The sequence below is a fragment of the Malaclemys terrapin genome, chromosome 13, assembly GCF_027887155.1.
Source record: "Malaclemys terrapin pileata isolate rMalTer1 chromosome 13, rMalTer1.hap1, whole genome shotgun sequence".
In the NCBI taxonomy this organism is placed as follows: Eukaryota; Metazoa; Chordata; order Testudines; family Emydidae; genus Malaclemys; species Malaclemys terrapin.
In genome coordinates, this window is record NC_071517.1 from 15,400,336 (window position 1) to 15,411,967 (window position 11,632).

The 11,632-nt window shown below is 44.8% G+C and overlaps 1 protein-coding gene across 3 annotated transcripts in view; it reads left to right on the top strand.

The window, feature by feature from the left end:
• The window catches only part of UNK (unk zinc finger), a 62,640-nt gene extending 53,086 nt beyond the window's left edge, over positions 1 to 9,554 (top strand). For 2 of the 3 annotated variants that reach the window (XM_054047869.1, XM_054047871.1), the window contains 3 exons: positions 4,418 to 4,599; positions 5,367 to 5,624; positions 6,012 to 9,554. In XM_054047869.1, the coding sequence (XP_053903844.1) occupies positions 4,418 to 4,599; positions 5,367 to 5,624; positions 6,012 to 6,167 (596 nt within the window). In that variant the 3' untranslated portion in view covers positions 6,168 to 9,554. The remainder of the gene's footprint in view (positions 1 to 4,417; positions 4,600 to 5,366; positions 5,625 to 6,011) is intronic. The other variant, XM_054047870.1, reaches the window with a different exon arrangement.
• Positions 9,555 to 11,632: the final 2,078 nt, after the last annotated feature.

An 11,632-nucleotide genomic window follows, 5' to 3' on the forward strand; every position in this document is an offset into this window, starting at 1 on the left:
TGAATGTCTTATTTCAGTGTTGCCATTTATACCTCTCCTTCCCATAATAACAACAATACTGCAAGCTGCTTTACCAACATGTAATTAATGAATCTTCACAGCACTTCTGTGTTAGAGGGAGCAAATATCCCCATTCTACAGATAGAGAAATTGACGAAGAAAGGTTAAGTGACTTGCCCAAGTTCACATAGCGCTAATGATGACTTGCTGAGGTGAGAACTTGGGAGTTCCTGGCTCCCCATCTTGTGCTCAAACAAATAGACTGCATCTCTTTCTGCTCAGAGCTTAGGGTGAGTGATTATAGCTTAAATCCTCAGCGCAACAGAGCTGAGGTGGAGAAGGGAAGATGGTTTTAGGCTGCCTTCAGTTCGTGGGAACAAATGGGGGCTGGACTGGCCCTTGGAGTAATTAAGAGCATCCTCAAGCATACTGTAGAATATAAGAACATAAGAATGGCCGTACTGGGTCAGACCAAAGGTCCATCCATCCCAGTATCCTGTCTACCGACAGTGGCCAATGCCAGGTGCCCCAGAGGGAGTGAACCTAACAGGCAATGATCAAGTGATCTCTCTCCTGTCGTCCATCACCACCCTCTGACAAACAGACTAGGGACACCCTTCCTTACCCATCCTGGCTAATAGCCATTAATGGACCTAATCTCCATGAATTTATCCAGTTCTTTTTTAAACCCTGTTATAGTCCTAGCCTTCACAATCTCCTCTGGCAAGGAGTTCCACAAGTTGACTGTGCGCTGTGTGAAGAAGAACTTCCTTATATTTGTTTTAAACCTGCTGCCCATTAATATGCCCAGCTGCAGTTCCCTTCACATTGCCATTCTATAACCTGGGCTCAGCCGAGTGCAGCAGTGCTCCAGCCACATTCCCTTCCATCCCTACCTCCACTCCCAAAGGTGTGCCCCCTACACTGAGGGTGTGAGCGGCACAACACAGGCAGAATGGGGGAGCAGGATCTGTTAAGAACCCACAGATATTTCAAGAAATCAAATCATTTGATTGGCTGAATGTTATAGTGACTCTTTTGTTATCAATGTGTCTGACAACAACAGACAACAGGGCTTCCTTTAGACAATAATGAGAGCACTTATCAAACTTGGGAGATTTTTTAATTTTCAGTGCTAAATCTCAGCTAAATGCTTTGCTAATCTGTTGCTTCATGCATCTAACAACGCTGTGTCTCATATCTTGCAATCACATTCTTTGCTTGTTCAGAACAAGCCTTTTTGGTCTTGCTTGAACGGCTTATACCAATGGTCCCCAACCTTTTCCGGATGGCGGGCGCCGGACGACGAGCCACCGAGGACCGTGGCCGGTGGACAAGCATCTGCCGAAATGCTGCCGAGAAGCGGCAACGTCAAGCGGCATCGCTGCCGAAATTCCGCCAAAGTAGCATCATCAAGAGGCATCGTTGCTGAAATGCTGCTGAAAATCAGCGGCATTTCGGCGGTGACGCCTCTTGATGATGTTGTTTTTTGGCAGCATTTCGGTGGCACACATACGTGGGCACACATAGATGCCCCGGCGGGCGCCATGGCGCCCGCAGGCACCGCATTGGGGACCACTGGCTTATACAATGACATTTATGAGAAAAGACCTATCAGAAGGCAATGGTGTTTAATTACAGCTGGTTTTTATCATGGGAAAAGTCACAATTTCAGTAAGAAAAGGGAAACGTAACAGAAAACATTATTTTAATAAAGCTATACTTTTTATTTCAGCAGAAAAGTGTTGCATAGCTTGTATTCATCTAACCACACAGAGTGCACCACACAGAGTGCAGAATCAAATAAATGGAATACAATTGCAAAATGCATTTAGTGATCTGAATTTTTTTTAAAAGCCAAATACATCTTAGAACACACTAGAGGAGTGGGGATAATTTGAGTCTTTTCAGCTTTTGCTAAGGTTTTTTGACATAGTAACTTACCGGTTTAGAATGTAGGACTTGTCCATACAGCTCATTGAATGCAGCCGAGATAGAATGCCTAGTGTGAAAAGTTATTATTTGTATTGTATTACTGTAGGGCCTAGGAGCCCTAGACATGGACCCAGAGTGCTAGCTGCTGTACAAACACAGAAAAGATGGTCTCTGCCCCAGGGAGCTTACAGTCCAAGACAAGAGACAACAGATGGAGCCAGACAGGCAGGGGAGTACAAGGAAACAATCAGACTTCATGGTCAGCATGATAGGCTGTGGTATCAGCACACCAGCAACCTAGTCATTGCCAAATTCCCTTTCAAGAAATCTAGAACAGTAATAAAAATAAAGCATTAAACTTCTGTAGGGCTCCCTTTCCCCCACCGCCAATCCTTTTGCTTTACCAGCAGGAGGGCAAATGGACAGACAGTCCCTCCCTAGAGGCAGGAGATGGGAGCTGTGGGAAGCTAGGGACAGTTTTTGAACCGGCATAACTATGTCGGTTGTGGTGGGATTTATTTATTTTGCCAAAATAATTATACCACCTCTAGTGTGGATGCAGTTATATTGCTATAAAAGTGCCTGACACCAGTATAGTTTATTCCCCTTCCCATACAGGAATGAGCTATACCAGTTTAAGGCACTTTTCCACCATTATAATTGCATGTGCACTAGGGCATTGTGTTACTTTTATAATTTAGTTAAAGTGGTACAACATTCTAATGTAGACAAGCCCTGAAAGAAGCAGTAGAGACCCCAAACTAACCAGTTTCTGCCACTGGGTTTGAGATGCACAGCAAAGGTAACCAGCCTCTTTGTTCTTGAGTGCTGCTTCTGACTGAGATGCTCTCTGCATCTGGTCTGTATGCACTGGTTTATCTTAAATTTGGTCTTTAAATTAGTTTGAGTTAAACTGGTGCAGACCCCTGTGTGGACACTCTTACATTGATTTAAACCTGACTTATCTCAATTCTGCTTAATGCAGTTAGAAATTGAATTAAGATAAATCTATATAAGCCAGTTTTAAATTGATTTAAGAGTGTCCACACAGGGATTTGCCACTAAATCACTTCTAAACTAAAAATAATGGAGATATCCCATCTCCTAGAACTGGAAGGGACCTTGAAAGGTCATCGAGTCCAGCCCCCTGCCTTCACTAGCAGGACCAAGTACTGATTTTTCCCCAGATCCCTAAGTGGCCCCCTCAAGGATTGAACTCTCAACCCTGGGTTTAGCAGGCCAATGCTCAAACCACTGAGCTATCCCTCCCCCCATCTACATCACTTTTAAACAACCCTTTCATTAAACTGGTGCAAGCTGGTGAGCAGACAAGGCCTGAGTACCCAGAGCTCTCTGCCTTGTGTGCACCAGTCATCCCGTAGCTTCTTGTTGATTCTAACCTGGATGAGGGCTGCAGAGGTTCATTCTGAGTAAAAACAGAGATTTTTTTATTGGCAAGACACAAATCCTGGATTCCATGACCAATGTGCGGCCTTGTTTATCATATATTTCCTTCCAATGTGTCACCCAAGGCCCTGAGTCCTACTGTGAGAGGGGAAATGGGTTTGAATATGCTAGGCAGGAATGTGGCTATAGCTAGATCACTGCCCTCTTAGTGCTCGAAGATGGCATGCGTGGCACTAATTTGCTTACTGTGGAATCCGAAGGAGAAGTCACACTTGACTTTGTCTACACAGGCAAACAAAGTGGGTGTTTGCAGTTAAGGTAGCACAGCGGTTCTCAAACTGTGGGTTGAGATGCCCAATGACCCCATTTGAATGGGGTCACCCGGGTTGGCATTAGACTTACTGGAGCCCAGGGCCCAAGTCCGAGCCGCACCATCAGGGCCCAAGCCCCACCACCCGGGGCACAAGCCCAAACCTGATAGCTTCAGCCCTGGGCAGCAGAGCTCAGGCTTCAGCTTCAGCCTTGGGTGGCGGGGCTCAGGTTACAGGCCCAGGGCAGTGTGGCTTGCTCAGGCTCAGGCTTCAGTTCCCCCCTCTGGGGGTCATGGAGTAGTTTTTATTGTCAGAAGGGGGTCGCGGTGCAATGAAGTTTGAGAACGGCTGAGCTAGCGTAACTAGGCTACTGCATGGCAAGCTGACATGATCTTGAGGGAGTTAAACTGTCTGTCACAGGTGCAAACGGGGGGGATTTCAGTTGGGGGAAGCTAACTTGATTGAAAAACTCCCCTTTAGAGCCTGTGTAGACAGAGCCACATTCAAGGGGAGCTTCTGTCTGGCGGCAGGAGACGTCAGTTCCCAAACTACACACTCAGCTACCTAAAAGTGTGAGACCTTCAGTATGTGAGCATTGCTGTCCCCAAATGGATGACTATCTCCTGAAGGAGTGAACTGGTTCCTAAAACAATCCTCTGCCTCCTAAACATTCACTGTGAGCCCTGGATTTCACAGGGGCAGGGAACAAGTGGGGAAACCTCCGACACCTGTGACATAACCCTCTCTGTCTCCTCGTGAAACAGGTTTAAATGGGATGAACAGCAGCATATGGGAGCACTTTGCTTCTGGGAGTTTTTCGCCCAGTACCTCACCTGCGTTTCTGTCAGGTCCAGGTGCTGCTGAGCTGACGAGACTGCGACAAGAACTGGATGAAGCCAACAGCACAATTAAGCAGTGGGAGGAGTCCTGGAAACAAGCCAAACAGGTACAGTGCAGTTTGCAGGGGATGTGGCAACGGGATGTCAAGGCATAGCCAAAGAGGCATTTCAAACATAGAGATGATGTAAGGTGATGTAATTCAGACCCTCTTAGAGCTAGAATCCCTTAGACCTCTTTACACCCACTTACCAATGAGTAAAGGAATGAGAGCTGGTGTACTTCATGTGCTTAGGAGCTGGAATGGTATAAGGCCTTGTCTACACACTAAAGTTACACCAGTTTAACAAAAGGCACCATCTTAAACTGATTTAGTTAAAGTGGCACAAAAGTCTGTGTGGACACTTCGTATTTCAGTTTAAAGCAAGTTTATTTCATTTTAGCATAGTCAATTAGGAATCTGTTTAAGCTAAACTGAAAGCAGCCACTTTTAAACCGAAATAAGAATCTCCATACAGAGGCTCACAGCAGTTTGATTAAATTGGTGTACAATCACACCTTAATTAAACCAGTGTAACTTTCCCATGTAGCCAAGGCCTTAGTTACTGCAGAGAGTAGCAATGATTTAACTTGCACTTTCTTACATCCTTCAGTTAGCCACTTGTTTTTGCTACACCTCTCCTTTGGTCTCTCAGCATTCAAGTTATGCCAGCGCACACACCACCTCGGAATCTGGCCCACTGACTTTAAGGGAGGGTAAATTTCATGTTGGTAAATTGGTGTGAATCTAAATAGGTAGATAAGTAAAAGGGAGTCTCGGGTAGTCTCGGATGCTGGCAGAGGGTTTATACTGACTCTTTTTGCTCGGACTTACAGGCATGTGATGCTTGGAAGAAGGAAGCAGAGGAAGCGAACGATCGTGCCAGCACAGCCAACATGGAATGTGAGCTGGCCCGGGAGCAGAGGGAAGCCTTGGAGCTGCAAGTGAAGAAACTCCAGGAGGAGCTGGAGAGGATCCATGCTGGCCAGGACCCCCAGCTCCTGCGCTCATTCTCTGATCTAGAGACCCTCTCACTCTCCACACTGTACACCCTACAGAAACAGCTGCGCGCCAACCTGGAGAGAGTCGACAAGGTGAGCATGAGGGACCTTGGGGTGGGAGCATTTCGCTTACCTCTTACTTTCCAATTGGTCTGTAGAGATCTAAGGCCTTGTCTATCCAGCCAAAACAGAAGTTAGCAACTTTTTTGCTCAGCCTGAGTGAATATACTCAGATTGAGTTATAATCAGATTAAACAAATGCTGTAGCCCTGGTCTCTACAGCTACAGAGACCAGGGCTATAGCTAGAGTACAATTTTAAATCTAAGTAGGTCAGGGAATAGAACCTAAAAGTACCCAGGAACCCAGCGCTCAATACACCAGCCTGTGCTGCCTCACTTTCACTTCACAAAGCTGATGGGAATATACTCCACCATGTGCAGGTTGGTGATGATTGTGTTTTGGTTTGTCCTCTCTTGCAGGCAGTATTTCAGATGCAATCAGTGAAATGTCTTAAGTGTCAGGAGGAGAACCGGGTGGTGTTACAGTGCCAACATGCTGTGCTGTGTGAAATGTGTGCCGAGGAGGGCGAATGCCCCATCTGCCATCCCAACAGGCCACACACTCTCCAATCGTGACCCTTCAAGGACACTTGGTTTCTCATATCACATAGAACTTTTTAACTTTATATATATATATATATAAAAAACAAAAATTAGTTGCAGAGCACTTTTTAATATTTTACATCCCCCATCTAAACTGCCCCTCTCCCACTCCCCACTAATTCTAACCGTTTAGGAACTTTGACAGCTGTTTTTAATACAGCGCAAAGGGCCATTTGAGAAGAGTCTGTGTTTTTCCTCTTTTCTATTTAGGATATAACAAATTTTTGACTATTTTGGGAGTTTTGGAGTTGGGGAGAGGGGCCTCCAGGTGCTTTCCAGAGTGAGGGTTGGACTCATGGCGGAGGAAGGAGATGAATTCCCATTGCTTGATCATGTCTTCAAACCTTTACTCTTTTACCAACCCAGCTTGTTAAAGCCATCCCCACTGACAGAAGCCCTGTTGGGTGTCTGCTGGGTTAGAGCTTTGCTCACTCAGATGCTTGCTGATCTCTGAATACACAAGAACTTTGCCTGTCCATTTAAACAACAAAGTTCACTTTTTAGAAGTTTTTTTTACACAATTTGTATATTTGTAAGAAAACAAGAAAAGGGAAAAAATACTGAAATTAAAGCAACTCAGGCCAGGCCAGGCCAGTGGCTAGTGTACATTGTAGGTATGCTTGGGGGTCCTGGGTTTGAGAGTCCTTAGAAATACTGCCCAGACGGCAAGCTAAGGCTAATCCATAGAAGGAAGGTGGAACCACAGGTTCCAGCTCTCCCCCGGTGGCGTCTTGTCGAGATGTATTTCAGCTTCAGGTCGGATGGGGACTTGCTTCGTAATTGCTGATGCATGTGGAAGAGATTCCAGTTGGTGAGTGAGAATGTCAGGTTAGGAGATGAGCTGTGAGATGATGACCCTACTTGAACTGGCCAGATATTTCCTGTGTCACTGCCTCAAGGATAACAGGGATCCCACAGCTCTGTGCTCTCCATGATTTTCTGGTGGGTGAAGGTGAAGCCTGAGCTGCTCCTGGGTTCTGAGGCAGGGATCAGAACCCAGGAAGTTTGTAATTTTTCTCTGCCAGTGCATCTGGTTAATATTTAGTACTTTCAGTAATGAATTCTCAGAAGATCTCTGGGAGGGGTTCTCCTTCCATGGGCAGAGCCATTGCTGTGCCATGGTATACAGAGGTATCCACACCAACCCACTTATTTCTGTGTCACTATTGGGGTATTCAGCCCAAACAGGCAGGCAGTTCGCAGGACAATGATACATGCTCCGTCTGTTGTTCCCCAGCTGCACTCTTGCTACAGGTGCCACTAGTACTCATGCTGTTGACACAGCATTATGCCAGTGGCAACAAAATAATTTCCATCATGGAGCAAATCACTGCTCCATCTATTCCAGCCTTGAACAGTGGCCAATGCCAGAGGCTGCAGAGACACGTGTAAGTTATTTCTTCCTGATCACAGCTGACCACTTTATGCCCTGAAGCATGATATTTGATAACACTTGTGACTTTTAAACTTAGCAAGTGTAACTGCAGATACTGTTCTTATTCACATACATAACACTGATTCGAAACTTTACTAAAGCTAGTTTGCTCAGTAATGTCCAGTGGCAGAGAGTTCCACAGGGTAATTATACAGTTACTGGGACGAGATACCATGTCAGTTGAGAAAGGAAAAGAACTTTAATTTCAACTGGACATTGAAAATCCTCAAACCACCAACCATTGTGTACAAACATTCCTGGTGACTTGGTGGAGTTAGCAATAGAGTCTAACCTGCAGGTGTCTAGCAGACAGCAGCTGGACCTGGGGAGTGTAACAGGAAAGATATGGTGCCACCAAACTCAATCTCCTTCTGGTAATGGGGACAGAAGGGAAAGGAGGAACTCGGGTCCCATGAACACACTTCCTTTTCCAAGACATTCCTTTTCCTTGTTGCAAGGAAAATCTTCCGGTGTCCTTGGGCTCTCTCTCATTCTCCCACCTCCTGCTGTGCAGGTTCATCTCTTGGACATGTAGCTTTCTGCAAAGTCTGGCTGGATCCTTCTAGGGGATCTGACCTGCTGTGAGCACCATAGATCTTTACCTCCCAGCACCATCAGCAGGGGAGCTCATGCTACCTTCTACTTGTTCACTTGGGCTGGCATTGCAGTTTACTCCTAGGTTAGTATGGTGGGGAAGAAGAGAGGGGGGAACCTCCAGATTAGCCCTACACCAGCAACAAATGTTCAAGTTCATTGTTTCCCTCCAGGAAAAAAACAAAATGCCACTGGCCAGGACTCTGTCTAGTAGCTGAGCTTTTCTACAATCATTTCCTAAGTGTAAATTAACTTCTGATTTCAGGGGGAGGCAATAACCTGCTGGGTTCCCAACCAACTGGCCCACCAGGTCATTAATTGGTTTGTATTCTCTTTCGCAGTACGGGGCGGGCAGGCCCTGGGTCTCTCAGCTCTGAACAGACACTGCAAACAGGCTGACGTTAATGGGGCAAACTCCGCTCTCAGGTACAAATGCACGGCTCACAGTGTGTGCGTATCTGAGGCCTGAGTTTGACACTGTTTTATTATTACCCATTTGTGGCTCAATCCTGCAGCATCTGCAGCGGCAAAACTCCCATCAGAGTCTCTCTTTCTTTCTTAAGCATTTTTTAATGCACCTACTGCAGGCAGCCTCTAGACACTATAACACACATTGAAAAGTATCCGTTCTGTCTGAAAGGACAGTAACCTCCATGTCTGGGAGTTTTACCTGCATTAAAAACTGCAGGAGTGGATCTTTAATCCCATCAGTGACTCCTGGTTCTGGGTGTTTGGGGCTAGTTTGCCCACCTTCCCCACCCTGGAAGTGCACCGGAAACCCCAGCAGCCCATGGTTGTTAATAGGAACAATTAAACTGTTACCAGAGACTTTCAAAGTATTTCGTATTTAATGCAAGGAAATAATTAGATTTGCTTCCATGATTCCATCCTTCCTCTGCAGGGAAGGGATTAATATGCATTCCCAGATGATCTCTAAGTGCAGCTCTGTGTAGTTGTTTCCCCCTCCTCCCCCCATTAACTTGTTTTTGGTAAAAATGCTTTTTTTCCATGTGTATTTTATTGCAACTAGCATCAATTTTTTAATTTTTTTTGTATGGAGCGATAATGCTGGGTGACTATTGTGGCTATGTTGTTTGGTTATAGCCTTTGAATGTCTGTGCCATGAGGTGGGACTGGTCTCAAAGGCCTGCAAACCTGCCTCAGTTTGATCTTAAGGAAAGATCATTTGTTAAAATGTATGAACATTCTTTTTTAAAAACAAATGAAAAACCACAAAAAAAGGGGGAAGGAAAAACCCAATGAAAATGCAATTTACTAAACTGTTTTGGTAACTAATGGAAAAATAATAGGAAATAAACTCTTGAATCAGGTCTGTAATATTTATAAGCTCTGAAGCTGATCAGCCCACGTGGCTACTGGATGGAAATTAGTTTGTAATGTTTGTTTTTGTTAACATTGTGGTTTATTACTCTCCTTCCTTCCTTCCTGTAGGATTGTCCATTGTGACCCTGTGCTCTTTGGACAAATCAGTTTGTCCAGAGAACTGGCTGCATAATTGCAACTGATTCCCACATGGGAATGTGTTCCCCTCTCCTCCCAAAGTAACATTGACCCATGATCAGCATACTCATGTCTGTCCCATTAGGATTTGGTAATTCCTCAGTAATGCAGAACTAGTTGGTCATCCTGGGGAGATCAGACTTTTCCCCATTGGCAGATTGCTTAGCCAAGTGGGGTACAAGAGAAATTCCAACCTAGAGAACTACATAGTTTGCCTTCTGAGCAAAACACAGTTTCTCTTTATCCTGAAGGACCAAAGAATCCAAATTGGAAAGAATCTAAATCCTCCCCCTCCCTGCCCTCAAATCCTGATTCTCCCCTGCCCCACACCAGTCCTAGCAGAACAGGTTGACTGGATTAGCACCAGGTGTGAAGTGTGACTCTCCTCCCCAATACAGTGTGTTTTGACTCTCTCTTTGTACACACAGTGACTTTTTCTCTCCTTCCTCTGGTCCTTTAACAAAGGCTTTTAAAATCTAGGTTTCTATGAATTTTTAATTGCTGCTCTTTCAAAACATGAAATATCTGAAATGTGAATGATTTCTTTTGCTCCAGATGGAACAGAGAAATTGATCTTTGTGTATTTGATAAATAATGTTGGGGCCCTTTTCTTGCTAGAAATTAGAAATAAAATAAGAGTGAGTTGGGGGGTGGGGGCAAAACAAAGGGTAAAGGCTCTGACTCTCTCTAGCAGCTGTTGACTTTACATCATCTGAGCCAGGTGATACCTGCGTGGAGCCACTGTGCTGCTCTTAAAGCAACAGAATTCTGTGGTCAGCTTTTGTGTGTTATAAAAGGGGGGCCTGCTGAAATATTGGTGCTAATGCATCCAGCCCCTCTAATGTATTGTCACATGCTGTGTATTTTGGAGCAGAAAAGTCCATAGTGTAATGAATGGAATAATTAAATCAGACCGAGGGGACCGTTCTATGGACTGAGTCACGTTAAAAGAAAAAAAAAAAAAGTCTTAGTCAAAGTGGACAATTTCCAGCCCTTCTGAATTAGCAGCACAGTTGGCTGATGCTAAATAGATAGGGCATGTCTGGGAACACCCCCCCAGAGCTTCCACCCCTCCACATACAGTCCTTATTGGATAAGTAGCGTTGGAAGGGTTCATTAGAAACGCTGACCTCAATGACTAATTCTGCCTGCTTTGCAGTTTCCTAGCCATGATTTGAGGGAAGGGAGTATTAATTGTGTTGTGAAACCACAGTATTCTTAAAGGTCAATAAACTTGTACTTTATTATGAAAAATATACAAGTCTGTCCACTTGAAACAGATGAATTAGAGCAACAATATTCTACATACATACTTACATATATATATATATAAATGCTAGAAAATCTCCTTAGAGAATAGCTATGAGCCGGAGCATTTCTCCATGTTTGGGAGGCTACAGTGCATTTACATACCATGTTTAGATCATCTCCTGACCATATGGATACCCAGCCAAACCCAAACTGTGGCAGAGGGGTATGTGGCATAGTAGTCAGGTGATACAGGGAAATGGCCCAACTAAGGAACACATGTTATCTTCCCCCAAAGGGATCTCTGCAGCTGTTCTCATACAGAAGGGGTTTATACTTTCCATACATCTCCAAAGCTTAATCTGAGCCACTAGCAAGGGCTTGCACAGTTCAGACAATGAAGAGAATTCCTCACCGTGTGAGAAAGAGTTTAACGCTGAATGGACGCAGTAATTCATTGGTGTTCCACTAGCCACAGTTCATCCTCTTGTTCCCTCTTCCTCCTCCCAGAAGGCAGAATATTCTTACCAGTGTTTTCCTCCAGGATTATAATAATCCCTGGAGCATTGCAAACCGAAAATAGATGTTACTGGTGTCAAGAAAAGTATTGCAAAAGTGAAGTATTCCTGCAAATTAGTGA